The following is a 17,275-nucleotide window of genomic DNA, read 5'->3' on the forward strand; positions in this document are numbered from 1 at the left end:
GGCTTTTTTTTCCCCGAGACAGGGTTTCTTTGTGTAGCTTTGCACCTTTCCTGGAACTCACTTGGTAGACCAGGCTGGCCTCGAACTCATAGAGATCTGCCTGCCTCTGCCTCCGAGTGCTGGGATTAAAGGCGTGCGCCACAAGAGGCTTTTAAATAGTTCAGCTGAGATCCTTTTGGGTGAGGAGACAGAGGCTTTCAGTCAGAAGAAACAGGATTGGCTGAGGAGTTGGTGAGGTGAGGTTGGCTATGGCTTGCTCTGCTTCTCTGATCTTTCAGCTTTCACCCCAATATCTGGCTTAAGGATTTTTTTTTTATTAATAAGACCATTTAGAAATTCATGTTACATTTGGCACCTAACATTTGTGGCACAAATTCATGGAAAACCGACTTGCCTGTGGCCTTGCAGTCCCCAGCTCAGGCCTGAGCTGTACACAGCTGGTTGTGATGGTGCATGTTGGTAGGATTTGTTGAAGGAGGCAGAGGCCGGAGGATCCCAAGGTCAAGTCCAGTCTGGGAGGCTTGCTGAAGAGGAGCTACTGCCAGGGCTGGGCCACAAATGGTGGTGGCAAGACCATGGAGGTGTTGTCTGCTGCTCCCAGTTGCCAGCTGCTTCTCATCATGTTGGTGGTGGTGGTGATGCTGCTACAGGGACAAAGGGTTTACCACTGATGTTCAGAGAACAATTGCCAGGACCATTGAGTTACAAGAAAGCATTGGCAAAGGTCGGTTTGGAAAAGTTTGGTGAGGCAAGTAGCAGGGAGAGTTTGCTGTGAAGATATTCTCTTCTAGGGAAGAACATTTGTGGTTCTGAGAGTCAGAGATTTATCAGACTGTGATGTTATGCCATGAAAACATCCTAGGATTTATAGCAGCAGACAAGAAAGACAATGGCACATGGACTCAGCTGTGGCTGGTATCAGATTTCCATGAGCATGGATCCCTTTTGGATTAGTTGAATAGATACACTGTTACAGTAGAAGGGATGATCAAACTTACTCTGTCCATGGCAAGTGGTCTTGCCCATCTTCACATGGAGTTTGCTGGTACCCAAGGAAAGCCAGCTATTGCTCACAGAGATTTGAAATCAAAGAATATCTTGGTGAAGAAAATGGAACCTGTTGTATTGTGAACTTGGGACTGGCTGTGAGACAGGCTTCTGCCACAGATACAATTGATATTGCTCCAAACCACCAAGGAGGCATGAAAAAGATTTTCTGCAGTGAACCATATCTAACAGCAATCTGAAGTCTCCAAAAAGATGGTAGGATCCCACAATGATTATTTCATGGAGTATGATAAAGCCATTAAGCTTATTAACACCACCCAAAGATCATCTTTGGGCTACAAATGGCTCAGGACAATTTTGTAATGGCTAGCTGAGATGATCCAGCCTCACAGACCACTTGAACAAGGACTTGACACAAGCCCTGCACATTCCCATTAAGCAGAAATTGTACAATAAATGATATGGCTAACTGTCCTAGAACTTGACAGTTAACCCTAACATTTTCTTTTCAGGATCTCTAATGATGCTGTAGCCTCCAGACAGCAGGAAGTGATTTTAAGAAAATTATGCCCACATTGCCAAGAGTATGGGTGGTTTTTGGTCATTCAAGAGGTTATGGATAATTGTCCTTGTTTAGGATGGTTGGTACAAGTTATTAATTAATAATGGTCATAAAAAAGCTGAACAAGGAGATTAGATTCAGGGTTCTTGTTTGAAAACAATAAGAAAAAAAGAAGATATAGATAAGAGGTAGATTATTGAATCTACTCTGAAAAAAAGAGATATGGAAATAATAGGATAAAAAGGTAGATTATTGAATCTACTCTGTAAAGAAAAAAGAGAGGATATAGATATGATAAGATAAAAGATAGATTATTGAATATACTTTTAGAAAGCAACTACTAGTTTTAAATATTTTCATTTGATTTGATTTTGTATATTATAAAAATTTTTGAATTGGAGTCATGAAAAGAGGATAAATAAAAGATTTTTTTGTCTGAATTTGTCAAACGTTAATGGACTGGACTTTGTTAATATAGTTCTTGACTATATACTTTATATACTTATTGTATATAGTTTTTCTTATATTTGTTATAAACTTCTCTTATTATTTTAGACAAAAATGGGGAAATGTGGTGATATTTTATTTGTGCTCTAACAAATAAAACTTGTCTAGGAATCAGAGGACAGAGCCAGCCACTGGATTAGACATAGAGGCCAGACAGTGGTGGCACACACCCTTAATCCTATCACTCTGGAGGTAGAGATCTGTCTGGATCTTTGTGAGTTCAAAGTCACACTGGAAACAGAGCCAGGCAATGGTAGCACACACTTTTAATTCTAGAACTTGAGATCCCATTCTTTGCTTAGGAAGGACACATGTCTTTAATCCCAGGAAGGGATGGCATGAAGCAGCTTTTTCAGAACTCAGAGCAGTTGCCCATTGAAGTTCTGAATAAGTATCAATGGTGTGTTGTACATATTTCAATTTTCCAAATTCTGCAAATTAAAACACATCCATCTGCCAGATTTCATTCCTTTAGTACCCTTTGGGTTACATCTTGCTGATAGTGGGGTCTAAATGTAAAAAGAACAAGTAGGACACTTCCTTATAATTTCCTTGCTTATTGTGAGGTTATAGAAAAATCCTTTTTTAAATCTTTACTATTGGCATGATGTGTTTATGAAATTATGTGGCCTCCAGCACATTTCCTATCAATAGTTTATCTGTCTCATCTTTACCTTGTGCTAGAGGGCCTGGCAGACCCATATAGGATTGGATGTGAGTTATATATAAAGAATGCTTCCTATTCCTGATTATATCTTATAACTGAATAAATAACAAAGTTAATTCTGACTCATCAAGGATAGGTTTTGCAGTGTCAATATGTAATACCACTCTTTCAGCATACTGAGGGTCAGTAACTATGTTGGGAGGTTCAGAAAAGTTCATTAGTACCAACAGAATAGCATACAATTCTGAATTTTGAACTGAATTATAAGGACTTTGAACCACTTTACTTAAATTTTCTGATTTGTAACCTGCCTTTCCTTGTTTGTTTGCATCTGTATAAAATGTACGAAATCCAGATATGGGTTTTTCCTGTACAATTCAAGGCAGGATCCAATCAGCTCTCTTTATAAGTTGAATTCTATCACTTTTAGGATATTTGCTGCAATCTTTTTGTCTATAATTTGTCAATGTCATCATTAGTTAGAGGTACTACAGTTTCTGTTGGGTCTATTCCTGCTAATTGATGAAGTCTCAATTTTCCTTTCAAAATCAAGTCAGAGATCTTTTCCACATAAGTTTTTAATCTTTTACTCTGTTTATTCAGCAGAAATATCCATTCCAATATATCTTCCCTCTGCATTAAAATTCCTGTAGGAGAAAGCTTAGAGGGTAAAATAACCAAAATACAATCAAGCTTTGGATTCACATGATCCACATGTCCTTACTGTACTTTCTTTTCTACCAAGACAATTCTCTCTCAGCTTCAACATGTAATTCTCTTGGACTATTTAAGTTCTTGTCACCTTCTAAGGTTTTGAACAAATTACTCAGTTTATTTTTACCCCAACCATAGTTTGTAGATGGGAAATATCTCTGAATAATCTTTGAAAGTCATTAAGAGTTCATAATTGATCTCTCCTAATTTGTACTTTTTGGGGTCTAATTTTTTGTAGACCTATATTATTTCCTAAATAATTAATAGAATCTGCTCTTTGTATCCTTTTAGGAGCAATTTCTAATCCCCAACAGGGCAAAATTTTCTTTATTTCTCCAAACATTCTTACTAAAGTATCTGCATTTGAGTCAGCTAGTAAAATAGTGTCCATATGATATATTATAGATATAGCAAATTTTTGATGTATTACTTCCAATGGCTGTTGTACAAAATATGGCATAGGATTGGGCTATTCAAAATTCCCTGTGGGAGAACCCTCTATTGATATCTTTTAACTGGTTGAGAATTATTATAAGTAGGCCCCTTGAAGGCAAATCTTTCTCTGTCTTATTCTTGTAAGGATTTTGAGAATGAACAGTCTTTTAAATCAATAACTATAAGAGGCCATTCTTTAGGTAACAGAGTAGGCAAAGAAATTCCAGATTGTAGAGAGCCTATTGGCTGAATTACCTTGTTAATTGCTCTTAGGTCTGTTACAATTCTCCATTTATCATTTTTTCTTTTTAATAACAAATACAGGAGAATTCCAAGGGCTAGTAGATTCTTCCATATGCTGAGCACTATACTGCTCTTGTACCAGCTCTTCCAAGGCCTGCAGTTTCTCTGTTGTTAAAGGCCATTGCTGAACCCACACAGGATTATCTGTTAACCATTTTAAAGGTAGAGCTGTTGGTGTCTTTGGAAGATCAGCAGTTGTTGTGTCCTGTTTTGGTGAACACTCATTAATATAAAACCTTCTAATATTTCTCTCAGAAAAATGTGTTAGTTTATGAGTTGCTTCTAAGGTTGGAGTAATGTTAATCTGAGTATTCCATTGTTTTAATAGATCATGGTCTCATAAATTCATAGCTATATTAAACACATATGGCTTTAATTTTCCTCTCTGTCCTTCTGGACCTATACATTTGAGCCATCTTGCACTGTTTCACTTGAGATAATGTTCCAATCCCTAACAGCTGAACATTTACCTCCTGAAGAGGCCAAGTTCAATGCCAAAATTCTGGTGCAATTATTGTCACATCTGTACCTGTGTCTACTAAACCGTCCAAGATAATAACATTTATTCATATTTTTATTTGGTCTTTGTTCATTTACAGAAGTTTGCCAAAAATTTTACTTTATGGGTTCTTCTGAATTTACTTTTTTCTCTGGTATAGTGGTTCTATCACCCAGAGCAGCCTATTTTATTCCAATAGGCATTTGGTTATTTAATTGCTCTGAGTAGGGGTTTCTTCTATGATGGCAGGAGATGTCTGAACTGAATTTGCTGTGGGGTCTGCATGAGACCCCTCTGGCAGTTTCCCGCAGACCAAGTCAAAGGATTACCTTGTCTGTTCCTTGTTGATCTACATTCATTAGTCCAGTGTTTTCCCTTACCACACCTTCTGCATACTCCAGAAGGAAGGGGCATTCTGTTGCCATTGTTCCTTGAAGAAACATTGTTTCTAGGAATGCCCTGTTTACCCTCCCTTTTCAAATGACTGTGTTTTCCACATCCAAAACATCTGACATTTTCCCTCAAACCTTTTGAAATTGCTTCTCCTATCCACATATGATCATGGTCATGAGACTCAACATTAATTTTGTCCTTGATCTTATGTTCCAAGCATGCAAATCTTGCCTTTAACAATCTGATTATTCTTTGGCATGCTGCATTCACATTCTCAAAAGCAAGAGATTCAATTTTTATCTGTCTAGCTTCTGAAATTGGTATCATTCTATTTATTGCTGAAGACAGCCTTTGAAAGAAATCTGTGAAGGATTCTCTGGGGCCCTGCATAACTTTTGTGAATGATTCAATTTTCTTTCCTGCTCCCTCAGTTCTGTCCCATGCATTTATGGCTGCCATGGGGCATCGATTTAAGGTTTGGTTATCATATAAATATTGTCTTTGTATATCAGCACTTTTGCTTTCTCCAAGAAGCTGATCCTGGGAAATTTCTACACCTCTAGCTCTATTTTGTCTTTCTATTGTTTTAGCCTTGTCCTTAAACCAAGTGTGCCACTGTAATTGTGCTTCAGCCTTAGGACAGCTGTTACCAATTTTTTCCAGTCCTGAGGAATAATTCTATTACAAGTTGACCACAAGTTCAACATTTGCTTTATGAATGGAGAATCCATGCCATAGGATACTGTAGCTTCCTTAAATCTCCTCAAATCTAACATTTCTACTAAAGTTCAGTTAGCTTGTACATGCCCTTGATCAGTTAGTTGCTGTATGGCTACTGGGTAAATTAAGTTTGATTGTTTGAAAACAGGCTGTCTCTCTGTAACCTTATATTATATTCAATTCCAATATAATTTTAGCTTTAAACTCTTCTGTCTGGGTCTCAATTTCTCCATCATTAATTTTAACAGGTTTTTCTGAAGCTTTTATCTTGGCACTTAAATTGACCAACATTTTTCATAGTAAAATAAGGATAATTAAACAAATAATATGCACAATTGATGTTATATTCATCCCATCAACATTAATTATTCTCTCATTTAATTGTTCCACTTTCAGACTACCTAATGTGTTATCAAACATAGACCAATTTCCTTCCATTGTAAAGATATTTCCTATTTTTAAACATGGGAAAAAGTTTTCTCTTTTAACTAGTTTCTCCCTTTAAGATATCTGATATCTTAATTGACTTACCAAGTCAACGTAGAACAGTAGAAGTCTGAGGGAATTTCAAAGCAGCCACCTATTGTGGTTGCATTCCAAGATGGGAATCCAGAGAGAAAGAAAGAGAGAGAAGAGAGAGAGAGAGAGAGAGAGAGAGAGAGAGAGAGAGAGAGAGAGAGAGAGAGAGAGAGAACCTACTACCTACTAGCAGAAGAAAAAAAAGCAAAAAGCTAATGTCCAGCCACCTGTTCTGACTTGAGCCATTTTGGGCCTGAGCCAGGGGTCTGTAAACCCACAGGCAGTCTAGCTGTTTTCAGCTCTGCCCCCTTGTAGCTCCAGCCACATGAGTTGGAGATCTGGCCAAAAGCAGCTCCAGCTGCATGTAGCTAGATGGTTTGTAGCTCAGTCGGGCCAGGGGCCTGTAAGCCCTGGCCTGCAAGGCCACAAACAGATTTTTAATGATTTCTTGCCACATGAGCACCAATTGTAGAAGAGTTTCTAAACAGCCTTATTAAATAAGAAACACAGAGCCAAATACAGGGCTGAAAGCCATAGAGATCATAGAAATAGTGAGAATCACCAGCTAACCTTAGCTTACCATGCTGCTGTAGCTTCCTTAAGAGAACAGCTTCTTCCTGTCTAACCTGCACTTTTATTGCCTTGCTGTTCTGCCTTCTCATTGGCTCTTAGCCCAGCCACCTCACTTACTTGTTACTGCCTGTCTGTACATACCTCCAGGTCTCTATGGTTGGTAATAGGATTAAAGATGTGTCATCAAGCTTGGCTGTGTCCTTGTGATCAGATTAAGGGTATGTGCTACCACCGCCTGACTTTTGTTTATGGCTGGCTATTTATGTCCTCTGATCTCTAGGCAAACTTTATTTATTAACATATAAATAAAATATCACCATATTTCAGCACAAATAAAATATCACCACACTGTCTCAAAAACAAAAATTAAACAAAACAAGACAAAGAACCAAAGCAAATAGCAGGGTGGTAGTGGCATAATCCTTTAGTCCCAGCACCCAGGAGGCAGATGTGGGTGGATCTCTGTGAATATGAAACCAGCTTGGTCTACTGAGCAAGTTCCAGGATACCAAATCTATGCAGAGAATCTGTGCATAAAAAAGAAACAAACAAAAAATGAAACAAACAAAAATAAAAAAAGCAAATGAGTAAAATAATTAAATAATTAGAAATTTAAAAATTACACATGAATGGTGCCCACCAGAAGTTCTGGATTAAGATGGGAATGCAGGCAAGGAACCAGATATCATAATCAGGGAAAACTGATGTATGTATATCATGTGATATCAGGTAGCTCCAAAAAAAGTTTTTTTTTCCATTAACAGTGTCCTCTGTGCATATACTTTGATGGTTGAGCAACTGTCCTCCTTGGGATCATCATCCTAGACTATTCAGTCTGGTGGCAACACCACATCAATGTGTATTTGTATCCATGCTCACCATGGGATAGAGGGTTTAGTATTAGATATTAATTGTTCCAGTAACTTACTATCTCTGGAAACATTTGCCATTCCCCTCCCTGCTTCAGTTTTAGGGAAGTGGGGATGCCACCATTCTGTGTTCCTACATGTAGGTGAACATTAGATTTTGCACTATTTTAAGCTACCACAGGTAAGGATAAGCCATTGTGAGAGGCCAGCAGGTATATGTACAGGGGTCTTTAACAGCTTCCTCTAAGTTTTGATATTTGGAATTCCACTGTCATTTTCAGTGTTATCTAAAAGTATAAAAATTATACTTGAATCTACTTTGTATTCTGTATAGGAACAGCACATGTGAGAAGTAGGGTTTTTTTGAGGAGAGGGGTATGTGACAATGTTAGATACTCCTCAGAAATAGCAATCTGGTTATAGTTTAGAGTACATCTGCATTGCACTTTCTGATCTAAGGAGATCCTGTTTCTTGACATTCTGTTTTTCTATATTATTTCACTCAGATGCAGTGACTGAAGTGAAGACAGACATCTATGTGACCAGTTTTGGTCCTGTTTCAGATACTGACATGGTAAGTATAGTTCCTGAAAAGGAAAAAGAAAAAGATGATTGAATAGGTGAAAAATAAATTGTCATTTTCCACAGTAGAACACCAATATGTTCTAAGGAGATATCTTTTCTCATGAAATCCTTACTAGCTTGTTTTTGGATGTGTGCCTTTTCAATGCTCTCTTCACCTATTTCCGTAAACTGTACTTAGCCACACAGGCGTACCTGTCTCTTCTTCTACTCCACATCTTTAAAAATTGGCTTAGTTCTGTATGTGCAGTTATCTACCCCTTCACACTTTTTTGGCACTCTACCTATTTGTTCAAATGGGTCATTTAAAGAGAGCAATGCAGTAGTTAGTATTGTTGACCAAGTAACCAGTAATGCTATCCAAGTATGTTGTTCCTTGCAATTGGTCTCCATACACTGAGGACATGGATGGACCAAATATTTCAGTGCTTGGATTTAAATCACTTTTAAATACTGTTTGTTTTATAGATGTGAGTAGCTGGGGGAGTTACTGTAGATGTAACCAACTGTCTTATTAAATAAGAAACACAGAACCAATGTAAAAGAGAAAGCCGAGAGGTCAGAGCTCAGAGCTAAAATCTCACCCTTCCTCCTGCTGTCCCAGCTTCCCAAAAGAAAGAGAGCTATTTCCTGTGTGTAAGTCGATTTTCCAGTCATTCTGCCTTCTCATTGGTTGTAAACCCAAACACGTGACTGCCTCATCACTGTCTGAATGTACAGCCCCCTAGGTCTTAAAGGCATATGTCTCCAATGCTGGCTGTATCCCTGAACACACAGAGATCTATGGGATTAAAGGCGTGTGCCACCACCGCCACACTCTGTCTATGGCTCTAATAGCTCTGACCCCCGGGCAACTTTATTTATTAACATACTATCAAAATCACATTTCAGTACAATTAGAATACCACCACAAGTTACAGCACTAGCAATAGGACAGAGGTTACATACAAGTAGTACTGAGGAGCTGCTGCATGCAAAGATTGCTTCTCCTCCCACCATTCTTTTTTGATGTACAAGCAAACTATCTGATGAAGGTTTAAATATCAGATATTGGGTTGTATGTTTTTCATACAGAGAAAAAAATGAAGCCATTGTTTACTTAGTGTGTCTGGGATGTAGCAGATGATCAGTAAAATTTTGTTGAATGGTCTTATATTGAGAATAAATTTTTGAGTTAGTTTTTGAGAATGCATACTTCTATGTATCTCAGGCTGGACTGGAACTCACCATGTAGATCAGGCTGACCTTGAACTCATGATAATCTCATTCTTTTGCTTCATGAATGTTGAATGACAGTTATGTACTACTTCATCAGGCAAGGTATGAAAATCTTAATATTTTTCAAAATAAGTTTAAATAAATGTTCTTTATCATCTATTTTGATATCTTCTATTTTGCTGTCTGGGGAGACCAGCCTTCAGTAGCACAGGGCTTAAAGGGAAATCCACAGAGTCAGTATACTATGACTTTTTTTTTATCTGAGGAAATAAGGGGAAAAACATCCAAACTCTCTTGATGGTTTCCTTTTATATTCTTCTTCAGTAGTCTCTATTCATTATTTTCTTAGTGATTTCTTTCTCTCATTCTTGATGATTTCCTTCTAACTCTATCTTTATTCTTTCCCTTACAGCTTATATAACCCAGCAAAATCTTTCAGGCAATATAAAAATTACAATGTGGTACATTCTATTTTTCAAGTGAATAACTGTAATGAATACAGGTAAAAACATAGTTTTCATCTCCCTTGCATGATTAAAATGAAGTTATCCCAACAACCCATATACATTCCCATCTAAGAAATTTGTTATAGATTAACAGAGTGTGAACAAGTAGGATATTTTTCTCAGCCATCTTTTACTGACAGGCTGCATATTGCAGTTACAAAGAGTCAATCACTTTATTACTTATCTTGAAAGGTAATCTTAGAAGGAATCTTAAAGGAATCACAAACAAACTTTTTTACATGAAAAACAATCAATCAGCTCTACTTTAAATCTTTAGGGTGCATGCCCACTCATCAATAGTTTTTTATATCAGGAGATTGAGGGCAGAAATGGGTACAAGGCAGAGATGACCAGCCAAACTAGTGGAAACACATGAACAGTGGACCAATAGCTGTGGAGTCCTCATGGGACTGGACTAGGCCCTCTGCATTGGTGAGACAATCGCTTAGCTTGAACTGTCTGGGGGTCCCCCAGGTAGTGGGATCGGGATCCATCCCTAGTGCATGAGCAGGCTTTTTGGAGCCCAGTGCCTATAGTGGGGCACCTTGTACAACCCTGTTGCAGGGAGGAGGGGCTTTGACCTGCCTCAACTGAATGTGCTGGGCTCTGCTAACTCCCCATGGGAGACCTTGCCTTGGAGGAGGTGGAAATGGGGGTGGGTTGGGGGGAAGGTTGGGAGTGGGAGGAGGGAGAAGAAGGGGATCTGTGGTTGTTATGTAAATGAATAGAAAATTTCTTAATAAAAAGTACAAATGGGTATAAGAAATTAATCCTCACCTTTGATCATCAACCAACCCTAACAAGAAAATATGTCAGCTATTAGCAGTTGGGCTGCTTTGTATTTTTAATCTAATCTAATGAATCTATCACTCAGCTATGTGTCCTTGTGAACTTTATATTGTTTTCTAGGGTTTTTCTTCTCAAAGTTACTATCAAAACATCTAATGTAACCTGAAGTTTTTTCAAGGCTTTGTTTTAGCTATGATGCACTCTGAAAACTATGAACACATCTCCCAACATTAAGATTAAAAGAATTAAAGCTAGCTGGACTACTCGGACTCAGTTGCTTTTCGTAATCATTAACCTAAGCCACAGTCTATATGACTCTTCAGTAGAAACTCCTGTGTTCTGTGACACTTGCTTGATTTATTTTTAATCCTCTCCAGCCTCTGCTTTATCAGAGGCAGGGGCAACATTTTATCCTACCTTAGCCTATGTTAAATTTTCTGCTAAACTAACCTCTATCATAATCCCTTACTATATTTATTAAAGACCCTCAATCATCAAAATCCTATTTAAACTAACACTATTATTGTATAAAATCATTGCTGCAGTTAAACAGTACAGCTTAGGATGAAATCATCTTCATAATAATCCACAGGTGAAAATGCCCAGTAGAGCAGGATATTTCCATGAGATAAACATACTCTATTACTAACAGTGAGGATCTTTCCACACTCATTCACACCATACCAGATACCAGTGACAAACATGTAAAGGCACAGCAGAAGCAAAAGACATTCCAGGGTCTGCGATCTTGGGGCCTGCCTATCTGTGATTCACCCATCGGAGATTTGTTTCTTGGTGTGCCGATCCCCTGAAGACAATTGCCATCTGCTGCTCCTCTTACATGGCCACTGGCACTTCTGTATGTCTGTTTTTAGTGGGTCATGCCCAGCCCTTTATGTCAGTGCTGAGGATCTGAACTCATGTCTCCCTGCTTTACAGCAAACTCTTTACTAAACTGTCTCTCAGCCCCAACAAATTTAACCCTAAAATGAAAATTTAACACATTCTTTTCTCTTAACACTACACACACACACACACACACACACACACACACACACACACACTACATTTGCTCATTGCCACTCATTCATCATCACCTATAAATACATTCAGACAAATGTACACATAAACATCAAACACACATAGAATGTGCACTACCTTAAACAGCCTGAAGACATACACATGCAAACAGGTACTTGAACCCAGAGATACCAATGAAGCACTTTTTCCCCACCAGTGTGTATGCAGGGGCTCTGGACACATTTCTGCAAATCTAGATATTGTCTCTTTCTCTTTTCAAAGTTTGATTATTTCACTTGTTTGTTTATATTTCTTCAATAGGTTTAAGTTAAAGCAATAGAATGAGTGGATCTTTCCTGGTCAGGAGGAAATGCTTGGATCAAATATATTCAATATTCTTTTAGCAGTACTCCCATCTCTTCTTAAGACTGTAGTTCATGTGAGTGAGAAACACATTGCTGTTGCTTTTGAAAGGTTTCCTCTCAGTGTTCTTGGTAGTGTGAAACAGTTGACCCCAAACAGTCTGACTTTGGTGATGAGTAGCAACAAAAAACATAAGAATGCCTGATAACAGAATACATGAAAAAGTAAATGAAGTTTGAGTATAAGAAATGAGTTGTAAACTGTATAATAGGGATTTTATAGTTGCCATGATTGAACAGGTTATGATAACTCTGTAATAAATGTAGTGAACTACTATGTGGCTCTTCAGTAATATTAACACTGAGACAGCAAGAGACTTTGTGCCTTTCTGCAACTATCTACCCTTAGGAATGCTTAGGTCATTTTTTTTGATTGGATATACAAAAAGGTGGTAGAGAGGTGGCAATATCAGACAGAACGTTTAAAAAATTTAGTACATTTAGGGAAAATGTACTTTCAGACTAGGATTGTCTATCCTTAATAGTGAAAACCAGATCTTGGCAGATGGAAAAATTCCCCATGGTATCTCAAGATATTTCATTTAAAGTTGTTATTATTGTTGTTGTTGTTGTAAAATCTGTTTTCTTTCTTAATTTTTATACATTTTGATAAAATATAGTTTCATCACTGTCCTGTTTCTTTCCTCTCTCCAGCACCTCCCAATCCCTATAAACTCCTTCCATGTGCCCCTCCCCTCAAATTGATAGCCTCTTCTTCCCCAATTATTATTGTTAAGATCCTTTGAATTATAATGTATATCATGGAGGCTGAGGAACTGTTAAGCAGGAAAGTTTAGATATCAGTTCTAGGTGTTACTTACCCTTTCCTGAAAGATACTTTGACTGCTGAAAGGTAACAAATGCTGTAAATCTTCAACTGAGAAATTTCCTAGGAAATACAATGGGCAGCCAAGTAATGATGCAAGTAAAACAGTACAGTCATAGAAATGACCACCTAGCTTAATGGGAAAAAGAAAAAAAAGGAATGAAAATCCATAATGGATATTAACAGTCATAATTCTTCGTAATATATTCAGGTATCATATATTCTGTTTGGACAAATCTTAAGGAAATTGTGCAAAGTTATCAAAACATCTAAATATTACACAGAATAAAGTGGTCATTAAAAAGAAAATAATAGTTCAGGGAAAGTGACTTTACTGGTAAAGGTGAACTTGAAGTCTTTTCTTCTCTAGCATTAGAAAAAGAAAATATGTCCACTTAAAAGTCCTTCCTTACTACAGACCCAGGTACAGAATGGTTGCCTATTTTGAATGCCTCTTAGGAAGTCAATTTCCTTTCATTTCCTTGTCAAGTAGTGTATTTCCAGATGCAATCAAATAATGGTTCTATATTCACAAATTTCTTCCTAGGAGTCCATGATCAACTATTTCCTGGGATTTGTGTAACATGCATATCCAGGCCACATGCAAATGCTTAGAAGAACATTTTAAGAGTCATGCATCACTGAAATATTGCTGTGGATTAGCTTTTTCAAATGGAGAATGATGGAGAGATAGGAAAGGGGAGAAGGTACTTAAAATTGGGAAAATGACAAGATCTTCATTTTAATTCAGTGTGTGTGTGTGTGTGTGTGTGTGTGTGTGTGTGTGTGTGTGTGTGTGTGTGCCAATACAGAGATGAAAGCCAAGAGATCAGAGCTAAGAGCCTTACCCATCTGCTGCAGCTAGCCTCTTCAGCCAAGAGAGACCTACTTCCTGAGTGTTGTCTTTATATAAATCTTCTGTTCTGCCTTCTCATTGGTTGTAAACCCAACCACATGACCGCCTTATCAATGCCTGTTTGTACAGATCTCCAGATCTTCTATGGTGAGTATTGAGAGTAAAGGCGTGTTTCTCCAATGCTGGCTGTATCCTTGAACACACAGAGATCTACCTAGCTTTGCCTACCAAGTGCTGGGATTAAAGGCGTGCACCACGAACACCCAGCTCTGCTATAGCTGGCTATTAGCTCTGACCCCCAGGAAACTTTATTTATTAACATACAAATAAATCACATCTCAGTACAAATAAAATATCACCATATTCAGTTAACTGATTTTATTTTATTTTGAGACAGCAGTTCTCTGTGTAGCCCTGGCTATCCTGGAATTCACTCTGTAGACCAGGCTGACATCAAACTCATAGAGATACTCTTGCCTCTGCTTCCTGAGTACTAGGATTAAAGGTGTGCTAAGTCATCAGTCTAATTGTAGGTTCATGAAATGATAAAAATTTCGGAGTTGATTCTTAGTTTTAAAAGGTAAGATTTGCAACCATAAGATATCCTTGAAAGGTCAAATGTCAGATAACTGAGTAGAGAACATGACAACACATTCATTCTTTATTCCATTCTGACTTTCATAAGAGATATGAGTGTGTTTATTTATAGACATAATTGAAAACATGCAACTTCCCTTTGACGTCTATTAAGATAATTTTTTCTCCTCCAATCTTTGTGTTTGCTTGAATTAATACATAATCCAGTATTAGAGTATTTTTACATTTCTTGGAAGTATGTAGCTTGCATTTGATGTGATTTTTATTCATTTCTTAATTTGTTATACTATTTTATGTATAACCTATGATCACAGGTTTCTACTGCTACCACTCTTGTCCATCCCACCATCATTTTTAGCATGTTTAGTTAAAAGAAGTTCTTACCTGACTTCCTTGTTTCTATTTTTATTTTATTATTTAATGTACATATGAGTTATAGTGAGATAATTCAGCACATACAGATGATGTGCAATGATCAAATCAAGTCCAATTTTAATTCCTTACTCCTGATTACTTTATAATCTTTTGGTGCTCTCTTTCTACCATGATTTTACACTTGTTTCTTTTTCTTCATTAAATTTGGGAGAAGTTTAAAAACTGGTAGTGTTTTCAAAGCCACCTTTGGCTGTATATATGTATGTATCACTTGTACTTTGTGTTTTTATTTAATTTTTTAAATTAAAGACATATATCTTTATGTTTCCTATTGAAATTTTTGCTTGTGTATGGATTGTCCCTTTCTCCACTTTCTTTGCCTGTGCTTTGTGGTACTTCCAGAATCTTGAGGTACATTAGAATATTGATTTTTCTTTATCTTGTCAGTGTGTTTAAATCTTTTGTATCAATTTCACACTAAGTACCACTTTAGAAAGCGAAAACAAAACTTCAGATGTAAACATTTATCACTTTTAAGCAGAGATTTTTGCTGTTGTTTTACTATGTATTAAATAGAAAATCTATATGTATAAATTAGTTCATACTTATTCATTGGGTTTTAATTTTTATCAATAAATTATAAATTTGATTGGGCTTTTATTTATTGAGAACGTGTGTTTCTTGATTTTTTCATGCAATTTAATAATTATATAACCAAACATATACATTTTGGTTATATAATATTAATTCATGTATAATAGAACTATATTTTGTTATTGTGAAGAAAAATAACAAATTATAAGGATTTTTGAATTTTAATTTATTTTTCAAGAATTTCATACATAAATACCACATTAATGTAATTTCTACCCTATCTTCCCTCTCTCAGCTCCTCTCACGTTCCCTTACTCGCTGTTAAATTCATGACTTGACTTACTTTTCCTTAATTACATACACACACACATATAACCTACTGAATTTACATAGTATTGTTCAAGTGTGTGTGTGTGTGTGTGTGTGTGTGTGTGTGTGTGTGTGTGTATTTAGTGCTGACCACTTGAGATCTGACAACCTATCAGATTATCAGGAAGCTCATCCCTGAGCAAAAAGATTTAAGATGACACTAGAAAATGGAAACATCTCCTATACTCATAGATTAGCAGAATTAATATTGTGAAAATGACAATTATACCCAAATCATTGTACAGATTCAATACAATTTGCATCAAAGTCCCTAGACATTCTTCATAAAAGTAGGAGAAAAAATCCTAAAATTCATATTGAACTACAAAAGACCCTGGAGAGTCAAAGCAATGCCAAACAAAGTGAAAAATGCTGGAAGGATTAGCATTCCAGATTTTAAACTATTATTTCCAATAGAGTGATCAAGGAATGTCTCTGATGTAGTGACTTTCAAAGGACTTGTATTTTCACTTAAAAAAACTGGAATGATACTTTATTACAAAGGCAAAACTGTTTACTGTATAGTCCCTTTTGTCTGTATTGTATACTTTGTTTTGATCATCCTCAAACACAGCTGAATCATTCCAGTCCTTCTCTTTTATGTCTTCTGAGGTTTACCTTAATCTCTTCTGTTTTATTTTCTCTTCTCTTATTTCCATAAAATTGAAACATTTTTTCCTACTTTTGTATTTTATATCCTCTCAATTACATTCATGATTGATTACCTTAAATGTTTACATATATATTTGACATGAGAATGGCATTTTATATCTTCACTCTTTTTCCAAATCTGATAAGAATGTATTAATTTCCACATTTTACTCCCTCCTTCTATATAGCTTGTTCTAATTTGTTTTTCTAACTTATTCTCCTCATCCTTATTAGCCATTTTTAAAGCTTATGAATGTACTTTTCAGTACATTCCCTGTTTTATATTCATAAGGGTTTCACTTTCAACTGCAGGAAAGTATTCTTTTAGAAGTCATTTTGAGAAGGCTTATTTAATCATTTACTTATATTTGTGCATAGAGTGTATACTTCATCTTAGAGTTTTAGATGCGAAGGAATAGCAGTGAACAGAAAAAAGTCCCTACTATAGTGGAATTTACAGTCTGTTGTGTTGAAAGAAATGGTAAACAAAGACATTTTTGTCAGTGCTGTGAAGAAGAAAAGTAACAAATGGTCAGGAGAAGGATTGGTAATTGTTTATGGTAAGATGATCAAAGAATTTCTCTTTACTGTACAGTCCAATGGGACTGAAGGCTGCAAAGAACCCAGCCATAAGAAAACTCAGAGTTAGAATGATCCTTGAGTACTAAATGCTCTGTCTTACTTTACATGTGTAAAATTAG

The 17,275-nt window shown here is 36.6% G+C and overlaps 1 protein-coding gene and 1 pseudogene across 6 annotated transcripts in view; both read left to right on the forward strand.

Moving 5' to 3' along the window:
• Gabra3 (gamma-aminobutyric acid type A receptor subunit alpha3) overlaps positions 1 to 17,275 on the forward strand; it is a 240,401-nt gene that overhangs the window by 135,567 nt on the left and 87,559 nt on the right. For all 6 annotated transcript variants that reach the window (XM_042268890.2, XM_006991865.4, XM_042268889.2 and 3 more), the window contains one exon: positions 8,276 to 8,343. In XM_042268890.2, coding sequence (XP_042124824.1) covers positions 8,276 to 8,343 — 68 coding nt within the window. The remainder of the gene's footprint in view (positions 1 to 8,275; positions 8,344 to 17,275) is intronic.
• Positions 576 to 1,247, forward strand: LOC143270920 (TGF-beta receptor type-1 pseudogene; annotated as a pseudogene).

This window comes from Peromyscus maniculatus, chromosome X, assembly GCF_049852395.1.
Source record: "Peromyscus maniculatus bairdii isolate BWxNUB_F1_BW_parent chromosome X, HU_Pman_BW_mat_3.1, whole genome shotgun sequence".
Taxonomy (NCBI): domain Eukaryota; kingdom Metazoa; phylum Chordata; class Mammalia; order Rodentia; family Cricetidae; genus Peromyscus; species Peromyscus maniculatus.